At 44.1% G+C, this 19,045-nt stretch overlaps 1 protein-coding gene across 4 annotated transcripts in view; it reads right to left on the bottom strand.

Moving 5' to 3' along the window:
- CCBE1 (collagen and calcium binding EGF domains 1) overlaps positions 1–19,045 on the bottom strand; it is an 84,687-nt gene that overhangs the window by 19,946 nt on the left and 45,696 nt on the right. For all 4 annotated transcript variants that reach the window (XR_014939265.1, XR_014939266.1, XM_085528521.1 and 1 more), the window contains exon 3: positions 3,609–3,661. Coding sequence is in view for 2 of the 4 variants with exons in the window: in XM_085528521.1 (XP_085384647.1) it covers positions 3,609–3,661 (53 nt within the window). In the remaining 2 variants the exon portion in view is untranslated. The remainder of the gene's footprint in view (positions 1–3,608; positions 3,662–19,045) is intronic.

Below are 19,045 nucleotides of genomic sequence, written 5' to 3'. Positions count from 1 at the left end.
CTTGTGGAATAGTTTGGGCTTTTTTGGTGATGCTGGGGATGTTTAGGACTAATAAACACTCACAAACATAAAGGGCTAGAGGCAATTCTTCTGCGCATGGCTGCAATTTCATTTTTCCACATAGATGTGGTTGACTTCAGCGACTGGCCCCAGTGCAGTAGCAAAGTTTGAGTGCTAGGTGCTGCATGGAGCTCCTGGCACTGCTGCCGGCTGCAAGTGAGGGATGGGGCTGTACAACATGAGAGTATGCCCTTGCTTAGCTGAGCCCACCTGTGCCCTAGCCAGTTGTTCCCACAGATGCTGTATTTAGCCTGTTCCAAAATTTGGCCTGTTCAGTCTATTCAGAGCTGAGGAAGAATGATCTCTGTCCTCACTGTGCTTCCATGAACAGATGTGCACTAAGAAGGTTAGAAAAAAATACTAAAAAAGAAAAGCAACAGAGCTGAACGGGGCCACCTTCCACCCCAAGCAGGATTAGATACATGCAAGACTTTCCTCAGATGTTCAAGTAACCCACACATAGGAAACCTTCAGGGATGGTGGCACCCCACATCCCAGAGATGAAATATCTTTGCAGGGGGTAAGATTTTTACTAATGCCTGTTCCAAATTCCCCTTAATACCATTAAAGCCCTTTTATTTTCCGTCTTACTCTCCCTGGCCATGAAGAAGTATTCACTTTCTCCTTTGCAGCATTTTCACACGAATACTGTTATCATATCTTCCTTCAGGCTCCTTTCCTCTGGAATAAGTAGGATCAGTCCTCACCCTGTGGGCAAAACTGGGCAAAAGGTGCTGTGGCTCTTGGATGTGCCACTCCACCAATGCATGCTCTGCAGTACTGAGAATACAGGCTCCCTCACATATCAACCCCTTGTCCATCAGCCCAGCCTCAGAAACATGGTTTGAGGATGATTCAAAGCCACATAGCAAGGATCAGGTTGTTTCAGACTTTAGGAAAATATGATGCACTGAAATAAAAAACATCTCTACACACACTTCAGTGAATTCAGGAATGACTGTGCAACACAGAAGGTTGCACCAAGTTTCTGAAATAGCATCAGTAAGGAAAGAGCAGATCTTATGAGTGTTTGTCTGCCATGGTGTCCTTTGCAGTGAGTTAGACTGAAGACAAGAAACTCAACTAACAAACCATTGGTAGGGAGTCTGCTCTCCAAAGAAGCTGTTTCAGACTACAGCTCTACTTTAACATCAGCAATGCTGTGAGACAGGACCTGCTTGGAGCTGTCAGTTTCTGAGGGAAAGAAGAGGAAAACTATTCTGGTCAAAGGGCAAGGAGCTCATTTTGACCTGATTTCTGGCCAAGTAGAGCACAAATTAGGCACACTGAGGAAACTCCTCTGTTTCCTAATGGTTGTGGCTCCCTGCTCTTGCAACTGAAACCTATAGAGAGACACTGAGTCCAAAGCCAACAAAACGCAGGACACAGCAGCATGGACTCATGTTCACTGGGCTGCACTGATATCTACTTTTCTTCAAAGATGAGGAAGAACAGGACAGAAATGAAAGACAGACATGGACAACCCTTTGGGGAAAGAGTATGTTCAGACAGCAACTGCCTAAAGGAAGGCTGGTGGACAAGGAAGGAGTTTAGCCCTTTTCCATCCCCCACTCTCCATAACCACTCCTAAACCACGGAGAAGATGAGGCTGGAACTATTTCTCTGAGCTTTACTTGCCAGCACTGGATTAAAAGGTGTAGATGTGCTTTAATATGCTCACATCTGCAATGTATTTATGTGTCTGTCTCAAGATATGCATTTCATGCAGCTCCCTCCTCCAAGACTGTGCCAAAACAATGTGCAAAGAGCCAAGTGATGTATTGTAACAGAATAAATGAAGGATGTGCTTCACTGAATCATGTGTCTCTTCACTACATCGAAGGCCCAGACTGTCTTGGATGTTAGAGCAACTGTTGTGGATACTGGAGTTCCAGGCAAAATATCTATTGAGCTGAAAAGGGTGTGAAGAGACAAAGGGAGAGCAGCCACAGCCAGCACAGAAATTCAGTGAATGGCAGAAACTCAGGTTACTGAGATACACTTAATAGGCAGGATGAAGTAAAGTCAGTGGGTACACAACAAAAGCTGCTTTCATAATCACCTAAAACCTCAAGAGATGAGAATTAAAACCCTCCTATAATTTATTGCCATGGCTTTCACTTTATTTTTGCTCTCATTACTTCTGCTGCATTCATTATATTTAATGAAAATAACAGCATATAGAAGTGTTACTATCAATATGAAAGCAGGAGGCCAGGCTGCAGAACCTTGTCTTTCATCCACCCTGAAAGGATTCAGGGCTTCTTCCTCCTACGCACAGACAGGGTTGAACAAGCCCAACACAACCATCTCCTCCAAGTGCCCATCTCACACTGAAGCCATCATCTCACATTGCTGAGACAAAGCTCTGCAAAACCACAGACCAAGGTCACAATGCCTTTGTGAGCACTGACAATACCCAACCCCTACCCATTTCCCTGAGCACTTGCTGGCACTGTGAGCCATTACTCCTCATGCAAGCAGCAAATGTAAAATTCCTATTTTTAGAATAAGTCTTTTAATAGTTTTTGCAAGCAGTCCACGAGCGTTTCCAGCCAACAGCAAAGATACAAAAGAAACAAACAAACAGAAAAAAGACAGCAGGACAGGAGTTTGGTTTATGATCCCTGTTGGATGGAGACTGAAACCCAAAATACAGCTGATATTCCAACATTGTTAATTTGCCACTTTTCTTTTTGAAACATCACCGTCTCAAACTGAGACAACACCACCCACTTAACCTGTATTTTTGGAGGAAATGAGGTTTAATGTCTTGTTGTTGCTGGCCATTTGCTTCTGCATGGCTGCTCCTCCTCTCCTACAACTTCAGAGCCAGTTTCACCCAAGATGAGCAAAATGTGAGGAGTGATGGCTGCTCCAGCTGGGCCAACCAGGCAGAGGTCTCTGCCATGGTTAAAGCAGGCAGACCTCAGCCTTCTTCTCAAAAGAGATGTGCAGTTAACCACTTCTGAGCACTGGAAGTGGGAAAAGCCTTTGGAAAGCCTCTGGGCAGCCTGGCAGGAGGGCAGATTTCCTCCTCAATGTGGCATGAACCACCCCAGGCAATTCCCAGTCCCCATGCCCATAGCCAGAAGAGGCATGGTATGGTGATGCTTTCTCCTTGCTGCCTCCAGATAACAGCTCATAAAAGCAGGACTAACTCACCTGGTAACCCCATGCATTTCCAAGCCAAATCTCCCCTGCAAGACCACAGAGGGAGCGTGAGCTCCTGGATGCGCAGACTGTTTCTGCACACACAGCCAAGAGCAGCATGCGGCTCTGTGTTTGCACCAGGTCCTGTTACAAGATGTGTGCAGCCACATGTACTCAGGGAGGATTAAGGCTTGGCATGCTGAACAAAACTTTTGGAAGACGCTGATTTTTTTTATTTTCATGACAATTTCTTGGAAACATTTCCCATGCTGATGCATGCGGCACAGCACAGGCTGTGGTTGTATTAGGACGCTCTCCCAGAAAGAGAGAACAGAGCACACAGGGAAAGACAAATGCACAAGGACAGGAAAGGTAAGAACAGCAAAACCACATACCTTCGGGGATGCACTGTCCAAGAACGAACTTATAACCCTTACAGCATTTTTTCCTGCAAAAATAAAACAAACAAATGAATAAACAACCATGTTCTCTAAGGGTTGATGTCTCTTCCAAAAACAGTGTTGGATAGGTTATTGTTACGGATGTGATGAACCAAACAGCAGAGAATGCTGAGCTTTTCTCAGTATAAAGGAACACAAGGTGGGAAGCCACAACTCAATCCACAGTATCTACGTAGCTCTGCATGGAGAACTGGAGAGGATCACAGACATCTGAAAATCCTGCTTTTCTGTGTTGAAAGGACACAGCACACCTCAGTGCTGTCCTCGCACACAAGCCAGGTTGTAATTTTCTTGATATGCTGAAGGGTGTTTTCAAACATCTGTCATTACAATGTAAACTTGCAGGAAGGGGTAAGGCTCAGCTCGGAGTTCAAACAAGATAAATATTATCAGTCATTTCTCATCTTTTAATAAAACTGGAAGGTGATAAGTGAAATATATAGAGTATTTCATTAGCAGTGAAGAAGTGCATTTTATATGGGCAGGGGGCCAAACCTATGGTGAAGATTCAGTAGGATCATACCCTTTTAGTATGCCTATGGTATGAACAAAGTCTAAGTGATGAGAAATTAAATGAATTTGTTTGCACCAAGCTGTGATGTCCTCTAGGTGTTCAGCTGGATCAGCCTGTTTTCTTTCTAGGCAGCACACTAGAGCAGGGTGTTGGTGTCCCTTATCACCCCAAGAGCTGCTGGTTGCAGGAGCTCAGTGACCTTCCAAGGGCCCCAAGTGGTGATGACTGGGACTTGCCAGAGAAGCAAGCTACCATTCAGTGTGCTATTCAATACATCAACATGAGATTCTGGAGGAAAAAGCCCACGTGCTTTACAAATTCACCATTTTTTATGCTCACGGATCTGCTGAAATATCTGAAAACATCCATTTGCTCTTGTCCTTTCACTCAATAACTTACGTCAAAGAGTGCTAAAGACATGGCAGTCAATGACACAACACTCCCCACGACAATCTGCAGCCATCACAAATCATCATTATGTTGAATATAAATCAACTGTCAGTTGCAACTGACCACTTAAAACAAACAACGCGTTACTCCAAACTATGTAAAAACAAACTTTGGCTCCATATTTTATCCGCTTCCAAAGATTAGATGGAATATAAATTATACTTAATGAAGGTTGAACATCTGAAGAGGAAGCCTCGCTTTGTTATGCAAACAGTGGTCCCTCATTAGACTTTTCTCCAAACACTGCTGTGAAGTTTTATCTGCAAGACAAACAAATGCAGGAGGAATGGGTTCAAAGGTGCACCGGGGAGGCTGCTCATACGCCACGAGCCATGCCGATGGTTTTCCAAGTGCACATTCATCTCCTTCTGTCTGCAGAAAGAAGGGAGGCTGATAAAGAAAGGGCTGGGAGATGGGAGATGAGGGACATGAGATTCCGGGCTGTGGGTTGTGACAACCAAAACAAAAGAAATAGGAGCAGCAGCTGTCACCATTTCTTCCCTTCTCCGTGGGAATTCCCATCTAATTTCCAGGCTTGGGTCCCTGAAAAACCATGGTGTGCCTTGGGTAGAACACACAGAGCTCAGCATGTGGCCTGCTCCTGGGGAGGGCTCCTGGCTGGGCACATTGCTGGAGTTGCCCCTCTCTTCTTGAATCACCCAGCTTTCAGTTTTCCTATTAGTAAATTGCTAAATTGATATGGAGACCTAGAAATATTTTCTACAAACACCTGATACTTTTCTCCACATAATGAAAGCTTTAAATCACACCAAAAGAAGTGTTACAGAGGATGGATGCCCTGTTTTCAGGCTTACGCTCCAGAAGACAATTCCCCATCACACTCAGTTCCCAGTTCAGGTCTATGGATCTCTTTGAGCACCGCCTGCACTCAGCAGCGAGTTTCAGCCATCAGCATGATTTTGCCAAGGAAACTGCCACTTTAGGGTTAACTCACAGGAAATACAATACACCAATACCCGTTTCCCCGAACACGACTTCGCAACCTTGGGATTCCTGCATGCTTTCCACATTCCTGAGGAGAAATCTGTCAAAATGATGGACACATGTGCTGATCATTAGCAAAGGCATTTTAATAGCAATACTCATTTTCAGACATCCAGCTGCAGGTTGACATGTCTAATCAACGTTGCACGGCAGCGATCTCATTACATAGATTGCGAGGGAAGAGAGGGTCCCCACTGATAATTTACCTACTGAATAACTTTCAGCTCAGCAGTTGCTACTCAGCCGTGCATGTGGGCATGCAGCAAACACCAACACACACACAGCTGGGCAGGAAGACCAGTCTCTGAAATACGGAACCATGGGGAAATTAAGTTGTTTAACATTAAGGCTGGTTTCTGAAAGGAGGAACTCAGGACTTTGACAGCTTTTAACAGGGAGCTTCGGCTGTTGGAAGGAGGAGAGTGGCCCAACAGGTTTTGGTTTAGGTTCAAGTGTTTTATACCAATAAACACATCTAAGGGGATATCACTCTCTTGAGCTTTCCACTTGTTCTTCCTTGACCAACACACCAATGCACTGGCACAGCCCCCAGCTCCATGTAGCGGGTTGATAGCATCGTCCCAGACAGGCAGGAATGTGACTTTATTATGCCACCGCTTTATTAAGTTAGCTTATCTGGGTGCTATCAGCAGTAATTCAAGCAGTGCAGACCAGGAACCCTTCCCATAATTGTTCCCACCTGGCGCAGGGCTGCCACCACCCGCAGCCCAGCTCTTATTCTGTGCTGGGACACCAGTGGCAGTGCCGTGGAGACTGGGGAACACTGAGCCAGGAAAACACAGCTGTGAAGAGAGAGGGGAAGGGTTCGGGCACTGTCACAGCTGGAATATATTGGAAGTGCAAATAATGTCAGGATAGCAATTGAAAGAATTGAGAATTACACTGTATCTGTCAATACTGGAGTGGCAGTGACTACAGAGCTTGACTTCAGCAGAAGAGGTTGAAAATAAGGGTGGGAGAAAAACAGACAGAAAGCTAGGGATGGGAAACCGAGAACTTTATACAATCTCATTTATTTATTTATCATTTAAAATGAAAATAACATGTCAAGGGAGTCCTTGCTAAAGATGTCAAAAGCATGGGTGCATTAATTGCAGTGCGTGGACTTTGCTAGAGCGTCCCCTTGTTGGGCCTGTCTTGGTGTTCTGTTTCATCATCCTGACTTGCAGAAATACACAATGCAGCAAAAATGCAAATAGAAATTACAACAGTTAACTTCCTGGAGATGATTAGCAGTGCAAGAAAGTCAACAAGGTATCTTAAAAAAACAAGGTATCTTAAAAAAACCCCTCTCCCCTCCCCCACCTTTTTTTCCTCTGTATGCTACACGGAATTTAAATGCCAGCCAGGTCTGTCTGCCAAAACATGTATGGACAAAACCCATCTGCAGTGTGGATGCATTAAGGCAGAAGCTCAGTAGCTGCATGTAGTTTTGCCATAATTCACACAGAGAGTAGATTTATGGCAAGATGGTGTAAAACTGAAGCAGCACACTTTATTTTTGTTTGCCTTTCCGTGGGATACATACCGAAATCTTGAGTAAGAGAGGATGGCCTTCCTGCAGACGCTCACTCAGCATTCACTTTGCCACGATTTCCAGACTTAGCCCTTTTTCATAGTTTTGTAAAGAGATTATTTATGTTCACCCTGAGTGCGAGGCAAGATCTGACTCCAGCCTTACCGCCCCCAGTGAACAGCACAGGGTACAGTGCACGTCTTGCACTGCCTAGGTGGTGCAGTATCGCCTGTGAGCACAGTAGGCATATATTTGCTGTTCTATTTCTCTAAATGAAGTGAATAAAGCAATATCTGCCCAACCAGCCACAGAGACCCACCTTCACCACCAAAGCTGACACTCAGACCTCTGGGTGCAAATCACCGCAGGCACGTAAGTGGTTTTTCTGAAGGTCAGATATCCAGTAATTGTGTGAATCTCGGTCATGTTTCTCACCAGCTCCTGCAGTCCAATAACTGTAATCATATAACACTGTTCTCTTCTTCTTAAAAAGAAAAAAAATCAACCCTGCAATCCTGCTATCTGCTTTTTGCTCAGCTCTGGTTATAAGGACAGACGCAAGAAACGGAGTTCCATTCTACTTATTTTTAATGGGCAATTCTTGATAAGATATACAATTCCTGGGCTCCTCTGTTGTGAACATGAGCCAGGAACCAGATCCTCCTCTGGCAGACACCTCTGCTGAATGACTCTGGGGACCTGTGCCAGGTCTTGCCCGGGGCAGCTCTGGTTGATGCTTTTGGATCTCAGACATGACCTCTGGCTGCTCTTTATTGTAATGCATTGTTTATGGACTCCTCTTGCAGCTGCTCCAAGTGCTGATGTATGTCATCCTTTTTATGGTCAAGGAGAGTTTTTATGGAGCAGAAACGGCGGTTCCTTTTTCTCAGAAGGGACCTTCCATATAGATGGGATGATCCATCATCTCTGCAGAGCACTCTGTGAAGCACGTTTCTTTCTGAAGCAGTGAAAAACAACTTGAAGGGGTGCAAGAAATGCTCCACCCTGTGTGGGTAACGGTGGGGCTTGGAGAGCTGCACGTAACTGGAGAATGCACACATTCAATGCACAGGCAGCCTGTTCCATGCCCATCACTTCCTGGGGCAGAGCATTTCCCTAACTCCTGGCCCCATTCCTCCACAGCTCCATGCTGTTCCCTTGGGCCCTGTTTCTGCCACTGATGACTTCAAAAGGCAATTACCTCTGTGAACACTGGAAAAACCATTTCTGATGCATTTTATATAGATGGGAACATCGTCCTCAACATCACACGCTGATTCCCTCAGCACTGAGATGCACCCTCCTCCCTTTTCTCGTGGATTTTGATTTTTTAATCTTTTCTTAATGCAGAGGAATGCTCATGTGGTTTGTTGCTAGACAGCATGTCAAAAATAGCAGAATGATTAAATAAAAGACTTCTGATGAGACTCATCTGCTTAGCCTCAGCTTTATATACATGCTGTCAGCATTGTCCTACACTCTTTTCTAACAAATTTCTTTTATTGTTTGGCGTTGACCCAAGAAAATGATTTTTGTTTAGTTTCAGGGATGAAACTGGAATGGATTTTGCAGAATCAAGTTAATGTTTGACAGGTGTGAAATTTGAAGGGAAGAAAAAAAAGTGAATTTAGTGCGAAGATGGCACGGTTTGCATGCAATGTATAGTCTGATGAACTGAAAGAGTAAATAATGCAGCAGTCTAATGAGCTGGAAGAGTATAACACATACTCACAAAAACATTTTATTTCCTGCTCAGCTTACTGTGGGGAACCTGCTTCAGCAGGAGTTGGATCAGATGATCTCCAGAAATGCCTTTCAACCTCTACGATACTGTGATTCTACGCTTTTCATTTGTTAATACAAGCATTCTCCTGTATCTCAGCTAAAGTGATCTAAAATTAAGCCTGTGCTTTAAAACAACTCACCGCTTTGAGATTTAAAGCCAAAAAAAAGAGAGCAAGTGGCTTTTTTTTTTCCATCCACCTCTGATTTTCAATTGGAAGACTGTTTGCCAGACTTCCTCCCAGCCCCATAAACAGCACCTCCTGCAGACGGCTCATGCTCAGCAATGGACGGACACAAAGGTGAGTCAAAACATAGGAAGGTTGGACTAGATGATCTCAGTGGTCTTTTCCAACCTTAACACTTCTACGACTCTGATCATAGCAGATCTATCTTGCTCCTTGGATTCTTAAACTCCCACAGCGGTCATGTTGTGGCTCCAACTCCTGACCAAATGCCCCTGAGATAATGCAGAGCAATATAATAATTATTATAATAGAGCAAGATAATGAGTTAATGCAGAGCAATAACTTCCTTTAGAAGGAAGGCAAAGGTAGCACCGTGCCACAGGAACTGCGCTGGCTGGCGGCAGGGCTCGTGCTCAGTTGCCAGAGTCAAACAGCAATAAATTGTTGGCAAGCTCTCAGACTGAACGCAGTCCAACCCAGTCCCATTTATGTAGTATCTATCATCAACATGATCATGAAAATGCTGCATTAGCAATGTCTAATAAATGTGTTTTGATAAACAGTGGAAGGCAAGCACATTCTCTGCATGCATGCACAGAAAAGCTCATCACAGAAACTAATGCAAGGAGGTAGGTTTCTAAAACTAGTTCTCTGAACAGGACTCAGGCAAGCTAATAACTTGGTCTGTGTTTGGGTGGGTTCAGGGTTTGACTGAAGTCTGCTCACCCCATAGGTATGTCAGACACCTATGCCCATGGGCACACACAGATATATAACCACAGCTTTTCATGTGAAATACGTATCTGAGAAACAATTTTCAAGTATAAAGGGAAAATTTGTAATGTTTTTTGAAATTCAGCTCTGGGAAGAAAGCAAGCAAATAATCCCAGCTTGTGATTTTAATAGCCTAGGACTGCACGGAGCCAGGCACAAAGACATCAGTTTTTAGGAAAGTCAAATACCATGGAAAATAATTTAAGAAAGATGCAGTTGTGGACACCTTGTTCTCTACACTGGTTACCCATGTCGAGATGACGTCAACACAGCGTGGGTGTCATGATGACCACTAGGTATGGAAGCTCTACCTCATGCTGAAAGGACAGGGAAGGTTTAGATTGGATGTGAGGGGAAGTTCTTTATAGAGAGAGTGGTGAGGTGCTGGAACAGGCTGCCCAGAGAGTCTGAGGATGCTCCATCCCTGAAGGTGTTCAAGGCCAGGCTGGATGGAGCCCTGGGCAGCCTGGTCTTAAATGTGGAGGCTGGTGGCCCTGCCTGTTGCAAGTGGGTTGGATCTTGGTGATCCTTGGGGTCCCTTCCAATCCAAGCCATTCTATGATTCTAGGATGGCTCTTGCTATACAGTTAAATAGGATGGTGCCATTTTATGACAGATTAATGGGAAAAACACAGGCACAAAGGGTCACTACAGCACTTGCTTCCTCAAAGTGCAGAGGAGAAGCAGACCCATCATTCCACTGAGTGCTCTGGTCTTTCCCACCTGGTGATGAAAACAAAATCAAACAGGAAACTGCTGTGCATGATCTGAAATCTGACAGGTAAATCTTCTCCAGTTTGACTTCAGAGATGCACTCGAGCCTGTCTCTGTTTTTCTCTGACCACCTCAGTGCCTGAAAGTTAAGGGGCAATAAACTTTCACTTCTCTGCTTTTATCAAAGCCAAAAAGCTGACAAATCAAATGGCTGCAATCCAAAAGTCTGTTTTGCCTTGACAATAAACACTTTTTTAAAAGGAAATCACAGTAATTAGCAACAACCTTTCTGTTTCAATGCAAGAAAAAGGTTGCAAATCATTTCCTGGATGCTCTCTATACCATCTAACAACAAGGGTTATTAAATGTCTCCTGTCTTCAACACACACGCTTTGTAAGACTGAAAAAGAATAGCCATCTAATTTCATACGCCATGAATCACATAAGGGTGCTTAACAACCACTTATGGAAAAGGGTTTTTATCCTTCCAGTACTGGCTTAGAGTCACAAAGGGCATGACCCTGCTTCAGCTTCAGCCAAGGGGATTTTTCAAGTCAAGACTTAAGCCATCTTATAGGAAGCAGACAGAAATCCAAGGGAAAAGAAGCAGCATAACATTAGAAGAATAGATTCACAGCATAAAAAGGAACCCTCAGAGAGCACCTGATTCAAGGAGGGTTTGATGCTCAGAAGTCCTTCCAGATGGACGTCATCAAGTGTGGAGACCGTCTCACCTCCCCGGGAGCTTCTTCCAGCACACAGCCACTAATTGTGCATCTTTTCCTTTTTACCTACCTAAAACACCTCCTGCTGCACTCACAGCTCTGGTCACATGTCGTTTTGTTGTGCACTTCTGACAAAGGCTTGGCTTTACTTTCCCTACAGCACTTCATTAGGTAGCCCCAGCACTTCAGCTGGGCTCCTCTCCAGCATGATGTGCTCCATGCCCTGCTCCACTTTTCTGGTCGGTATACAGAACTGTAGGTGACCAAATAAAACGCCACCACAAGCAGGTATTTGTTAAAACAGAGTAAAGACGCGGGAAAACAGACAAGTCTGAACAAGAAGAAAAGAGGATTAAAAAAAAAAACCAAAAAAACAAAAAAAAAAAACAACGAAGAGGAATGAAGTGATTTGCAAAATTATGATGGAATTGTAGCTTCAGTCCCTCCCACTGTCTTATCTTTCTCTTCATTTTCACAGTAAAATTTTAAAGGGGAAAAAAATAAGAGAGAAAGTAGTAGAACTTGAACGAAAAACAAACAACGCTATTCGTCACGAATGTACTTTCAGGCAAAAGAGTGTGCCAACTCTGATTTCCATCTAGGCAACAGGACCAAGTCTAAACTGTACTTCTAATATGCTTTCAACATCATCAGCAGCAATGGAATTAACTTCTTAATGTAAGCCCTTGGAAATCTCTGTAAGACACTAAAAAAGATACTATTTCAAGAGCATTTCATGGATCCAGATGTTTCTCTCCTTTTCTCCTCTCTTTTATTGTTCCCACAGAAGACCTTGTAAAAGCTGAAACTGCTTATTAAGTACACAGACTTAATGAATTGGACAAGGAAAGGAATAGTTCTTAACATAACATGATCGTAAGCCAGATCTGTTTGTTGTCCACAGATATGATAGCAAAATGCTATGTACAGAGCAGCCTCAGTTAGGATAGGATCTGTTTCCATCAGCTGCTTCTAGTGTGCGGAAAAGATTTGTTTCTAAAAGAACACAGTATGAAACTGCTGAATTATGCAGTGACACTGCACCACGGCCACAGCACCAAGAATTATTTTTAGAGGCACACATCTGCAGGTTATTTTTTGCAAGGCAGGGAAGATGGAGCAAATCCTGAAGCAATTCACTCAGCAGACAAGCGTCGCTGGAGCGAGCTGTTATTTATGTGGTGTCACGAGAGCATTTGGTATCTGCTGCTGCTGCTGGGATGCAGTATGATGCCTGCACTGCTCTTGTCTCACTCAGGGCTTGGAATGTTCATGAAGCAGTGTTTTGATGTGGCACTTTGGTTAGCTTCTCTGTTAAAAATGGCAGGAGCTGGGATGTAATCCAGCACTTCTTCCTGCCAACAACAGGGCTGCGGGGACCTCAGTGTGGCGCGTACAATTTGTGCCATACCCTCCACCCAATGGTGCATCCCACACTTGTGTAATTCATGAGCAGGCTGGTGGCATGAGCCCATTCTTAAAAATAAAAGCAGAATGTTCTGAAACTTCTTTCCACTTCTTCACTACGCTCCGCCCCACGCTCGGCTCAGCCTGTGAGACAGAGGCTGAACTTGGTGTCTATTACCCATCAGCCACATACTAATTGTATGAGCAACCATGCCGTCTCCTAACCCAGCAAACCACAGCCCAAGCACACTTCCTATTGCCTAATTTAACTGTGACACCAGCTGCTGCTTCCCCCCATGCATTCCGCATATGAATGCTAGAAGAGGATCTCAGCCCCAGAATAACCTACTGAGGTTGAACTTTTTATGATGACATGCAACAAATTTATTTTGCCATGTGTTTCACTGGAGGTTGCAGCCACCCACCCTTCCCGCTTGCTGTTTGCATGCTCAGCTCATCACGGCCATCCTCAGACCTCCAGCCCCAGCCTTCCCTCCAATCCACTGCACCAAAACTGGGGATGGGCTCTCATGTGATGCCTGATGGTCTGAGATGGGACAAAGAGGCACTCTTCTTTGCTCATTTAGGAAATATGCAATGGATGAAATGAGCCTGAGGAAAAGCAGAGATACAGGAGGGCTGCTGGAATGGAGACCTGAAGGCAAGAAAGAAACACCTCTGGGACACACAGAGGACAGAGGGGCAATGCCACAAATCCAAGGCATCATCAGGCAGGCAGTGAAGAAATCCTGAAGTGGTGGGGGAGCACTTGTGATCGGGGGGTCTTAAGGCTTCTGGCTTCTGGGAAGAAACTTGCATAACTTCTCACTGCTTGATACTGGAAAACAACAGCCAGCCACCATGCCACCCAGCTTTAAAAACATTACATCCTTTACTCATCTAAACAGACCAGCACTGTGAAGTGAAAACTGCGTGGTCAGGATCTGTGACCTTGCCAGACTCGCATTGCCTGGAAAGAAAGAAGTGGTGTTAGGTAAATTAGCCTGAATGAGAGAAAGCAAACCGTAAGGACTTGGCCCAGAGTGCAGTGTGTGGTGAAGGTATGTGCTTCAGCTGGAAAATGTATTTTCCTACTGCTTGGTACCAATAAAAACTGATGAACTGATAAGCTTTAATTTCACTTTACGTATTAAGAAATAAATGATGACATGTAAAGAAATAGAGCTTGGCATTCTCCTAACAAGTTGTCCAATTTTAACATTCTAGATGTATGCAAAGTAGCAAGTGATGCTTCTAGCTGTCATTTTGATATCACTGGTGCAAGAACAGACCCCTTTAAATGTATTTTTAAAATTAATGAGTAGATTAATTAATTTGCTGTTGGCTTGCAGTATTTTTATCTATCCTCATGTCAATTAGGCATCACAAGTGAAATATGGTCATATCTTCATGTCTAATTATACTGATATTCCCTGTTTCAAATCTGGGGCAAACCAGGGCTGGGGCTGGCAGACTGGTTTCAATTACAGGCAGATATGATGGGATCATTGGAACAACCCTGGCATTTCAAGCACCCAAACTGGCTCAAAAGTTGGACTCAGAAGCAAGACAGTAGGACTGGTGTTTTCAGCATTTCAGCACAACATCCATTTTTGCTGGCTGAATTTCATGCATTTCAGAAAAACCCTTTTCTGAATAGCTTATAGACCTGACCAAGTGTGGAAGCTGTGGTCATGGCCTTGGCAGAGTCACCATTCACAAGCAGTGGCAGATTCCACATGGATGGATTGCTTAAATCCATTAGACAATCACAACCCCGATGACAGAAGAAAGATGTCATCTCCACCTACAGCAAGCAGCTGCGGAAAGTCTGGGTGGTTTCTTTCTATTAATCCATGATCTTCTGAAGTTTTCTTTGCTATGACCATTGTTACCAAGACATTTTCAAGTCAAAGCTTTACTTCAGTAAATATAATGTAGACCAACTGCAAAAGAAGTCTATGAGACAAGGGGGTAATGAACTTTTTCATCTGATTTGCCCTGACGAGCATGATGTTGGGTGACAGTCACTTTAGCCCTCCCCAAGTTAATTTTAGCTCTCCCTCATAAGCACTTCAAAAAGAGCTATCCCCAGTGAAGGCCATGGTACTGGTCTGCGTTAGTCTTCAGAGACAACATTAAATTCAGACCTGAGGTTAAAACAGTATCAGCAAAGACAGCATTAGTATTACGGGCTTCCCATATCCTTTCCTCTTAGAATACACAAATTACGTCAGTTCATACTGCTGCTGAATTCCCTCCAGTTCATGTCTATGCAGCACCTGTGAGATGCCTCTGAGCCACAGTTCACACCAATGCATTCATTGGAAGTAATATTTCATGCAGAATAAGAGGAACTGTTTTGTTCCCTACACTGTTCACAAGTTGGTTTTTATTCCCAAAGCACTCAAAGGAAGAAAACCGAACATTTTTACAGCCTGAGATATCAATCTGATTCTACAAAGTTGTCTGAAAGTGTTATATTATATCTGGCATACTCTGTTTGGAATAAAAGTTTGGCTCGTGGTGTAAAGCAGACTCCCCCAGACGCATACATGGAAGGCCTCATAGTCCAAACTGAAATGAATATCACCCACATTCCTCAGGAAAATTCACCTCTTTGTTCTGACTTTCCCCCTTTTTTCTACCTAATGAAGTGCATTTATCACTACTACAACCCAACAGGCACAGTGTGTATTGCATTCTCACCATCTGCACCACTTACATTCCTAAACGTGGAATCTCAGCCAGATGTCTGACTTATCTCCAAGGCTCTGGCTTTGGGCATATGGTTCTTATTTAAATTAATTGCAATACTAGCAGAAATCCAGTATCTATTACCCATCATGACGGCAGATAATGACTCAGAATAAATTTGTCGAGCCTTCTATCATTGCTCACACAGTCCCTTCTGTGGATGAACTGCAATAACTGAAGTCAAATGAAAGGCAGGTAAGATATTATGTAGATTAATCACCCCAGATTAAGTTTGCAATTGCATTATGAGCAGAAGAGAAGAGTGAGCCCTGCTCAGCAGGAACCAATGTCATCACGCACAGGAAGTCAAGAAATGGAAAGGAATCTTACTCGCTTCTACTTACACGTGGAGCTGTGGCCCTTTCTGAGAACTCGTGGTGCTTTCTGGCCCTGAACCCTGTGCTTTCCCTTCAAGTAAAACATATACCTTCATTTAGAAATGTGTAGTTTTACATGTTTTTCTCTGACTGTGATTTCTGGAGCTCTCCACATGCCTAATTATTACTGGTAGTAGTAATAATACGTTTTCACTTCCATGATGTTAACCACTGGAGTATGAGGGCTGAAAATAGAAGCTAAGTTCAACATCAAGAGATGTCCAAGAAAACTGATTGCTCCTTTCTTAGCTTTCTCAGTCTCTTCAGTTAAATCCTTAAATTTACCACCAAATGAGCACTTGTTCTTCAACTTTCACGGCAGAAACGTGTCATGATTTTCACTAGACTGACACCAAAGTGTCTCTTGCAAGGACCAGAATCCCAAATCTTTATGCAAACCATGGCCAAAAGAACAATCCCCAATCCAAATATATTTTCAAGCCAGAGCTAAGAGAGGACATGGAAGGGAGATACACGTGGACTGGGACAGAGTTTCCCACATCAGCATATTGTCATCAGGATAATCAATGCCATCTCATCCTTCATTACAGAATTAATTTCATTACACCTAAAATTCATCCTTGCTTGCATTCTCCGACTGGGTTGAAGTTGCATCAGCAGAACATCACAGCATTTGGGCCTCCATGGAAACAACTCCAGAATCAGACCCAGAAAAATAACAAACCAGACTGCCATATGTTATTAAAGGCTGAGTTGTAGCAGATACCCATCACATATGCATGCGTTAACACTGGTTTTGCTTAACTGGCGAGTGATGAACCTATCATGTGTTTATAAGTTTACTGTTGTGTGACTTCATATGGATCACCATTCCCATTCACCATGTTCCCTTTCACAGCTCCTTGAAGCTCTCAGGGACATTTTCCCCCTGTGTTTTTCCAACGTCTGAGCCAGTGATTAATGTGCTAACATGGACCCGTCAATGGGATGAGTGCCTGCATCCCCTGCTGTGCCCAGACATTGCCCAGCCTTGCTCTGTATGGCCTTGGGGATAACGTGGGAATGATGGGACTCGTATCTCCCAATGGGATGCTGCAGAAATGCAGTGAAGAGGTGACTGATCCCACCACCGCTGTCACCCACAAGGGTGGGCAAGGGCTCCCTGCCCCTCCACAAGCAATGAAGCCGGTAAGGGAATATCTGAGATCTTATAAAGGTGATGAATTCACTTCCCACAGATAAAGCCCAGAAGTTTTACACCACCACTTACAAAACCATCAGCTTTTCTGAGCTGATGTTTCTGAGGAGATTTCACTGTTGCGTTTTGACAGCGGTGGCACAGAAGAGCGAAATAGTCACGACAGCTCTCTTTAGAGCTGGGCAGTAAATTACACGCTCTACTCCATCCACTAAGAAATGTTTATCATCTGTTGCCAAAAACCACAGCGCCCTGGTGTTTCCTTGGGCTTGCTTTTCATTTCTCCAGTCACCGAGGAGGCTATTCCCCTTGGGAAGTCTCATTTAGAATAAACAGTGTTTTATGTTCATTATCATAATTCCTAGCTAATTAGCAATTAAGTGTGACTGACCAGGCAGCCCAGGAGCACCATGCAGGACCCAGCTGATGTGTGAGCACATCTTCCAGCTGCAGTGAACCCATGACTTGTCCTGTGGCCTCAAGGACAACCAAGCTTTAAGCTGCAGAATTTCTTCTTATTATTTTTATTTTTCCTTTTCTTTTTTATTTTTGGTGAAAAACATTCCGCTGTGTGTGGGGGAAAAGCTAACAATAGCACTGTTTCAGGAAATAACTAACTGAGAGGAAAAAAGTAGAAAGAAGGGTTTCAGTTCTGCACTGAGAAGCAGTGTTCCTGCATCAGGAGTGACCAATCCCAGAAACCCAAGCACAGGTGTTTGGGGTTGGGGGGCACCTAAACTACGTCCCTTGACTTTATTTTTCCATTTCATCCTCTGAGCCTTGTAAAGCACACAGGGATGCTTGTGGCATCCTTAGCTGCACAGACCCAGCAATCTGGATGACAACCACAGCATGGCACAGTAGGGGTGCTGGACCTGATGGCTCTGGTCCATCACTCAGCCAGGAAGGGAAAAGCAGCAGAGATAAGGGACCCTCCTCAGAGCAGGCCTGGTTTAGATCTGAGCACAACTAAACACTTCACACATTCAGGAGTTACTCCTGGACTTCTCCAGCAGCACAGATTTTTGGTTCGGTTTAATGCCTTCACCCTGGATTTAACTCATAATAATAGGGGTTAATCTCCTCTCATTAACACGGCTTGTTAACAGATCACAGCAATCCCTCTATGGATTTTAAATCCACAAGTTGAGACCATATTGACCTGCTCAAGGCAGGTTGACAAAAATCACACTGCTGCTCCAGCCCTTCTGCAAGCCGGGTTTGGTTCTGCTGGGTGCACTACCTAAAATAGCTTCTCACTAGGATACAACTTGACTGCTGCCTGAGGTTTTGTGACAGGCTCAGGGATTGCCTCACTTTGGAAATTTCTAAGATTTCCAAGTCCCACGAAGACAGTTTTCCAATTCCCACTGGCCTGCAGGAAATGCTCGTAAGCCGTGAGATGGAAATCAAAACAGCATTTTTATCAAATCTTGCTCAAGTTATTTTTTCTATTACTGATCCCTTCCCAGGTTATAATTTACTTATACATTCTTTGCTACTTAGAAATGCAGAGGGAGGGAACAAATGCCATCAGCCAGCAATGCACTGAGGATCATCTCTGGAATTGCTGATGGCTTCTCGCTCAGCAAGGAGAGGTTGATGTAGAGTGTCTAATTCAGAAAGGCAAGCAAGAGAAGTGCATCATTTCACAGAAAAGCACAGAGGTGGCCAAAACTCTTATACAACACAGAGGGATCTACAGCGTGGTTCAAAACTAATTCATCTCTGCATGTCAGACTGTACCATGTGTATGGTGCCCCAGAGATCTGCCTGTCCTGGATTCAGCAGGATGTTCCTAAAGAGGTGAGGAATTGCATCCAGAACCCTCTGTCTACAGAGCTGGGGCTGGATGACGTACATAGGACACAACAGGAGCTTGGCAGCTGCACCAAGCAGTGTGTGAGGGATCACCTGCTGCTCCCAGCTCAACCTCCCTGCATTCATCTCTGTGGGCCAGTAGGCAAAAAGACGGTCTGGCA

The sequence above is a fragment of the Coturnix japonica genome, chromosome Z (assembly GCF_054131305.1).
Source record: "Coturnix japonica strain WE chromosome Z, WE-NBRP24, whole genome shotgun sequence".
Taxonomy (NCBI): domain Eukaryota; kingdom Metazoa; phylum Chordata; class Aves; order Galliformes; family Phasianidae; genus Coturnix; species Coturnix japonica.
This window is presented reverse-complemented; position numbering and strand designations above follow the sequence as displayed.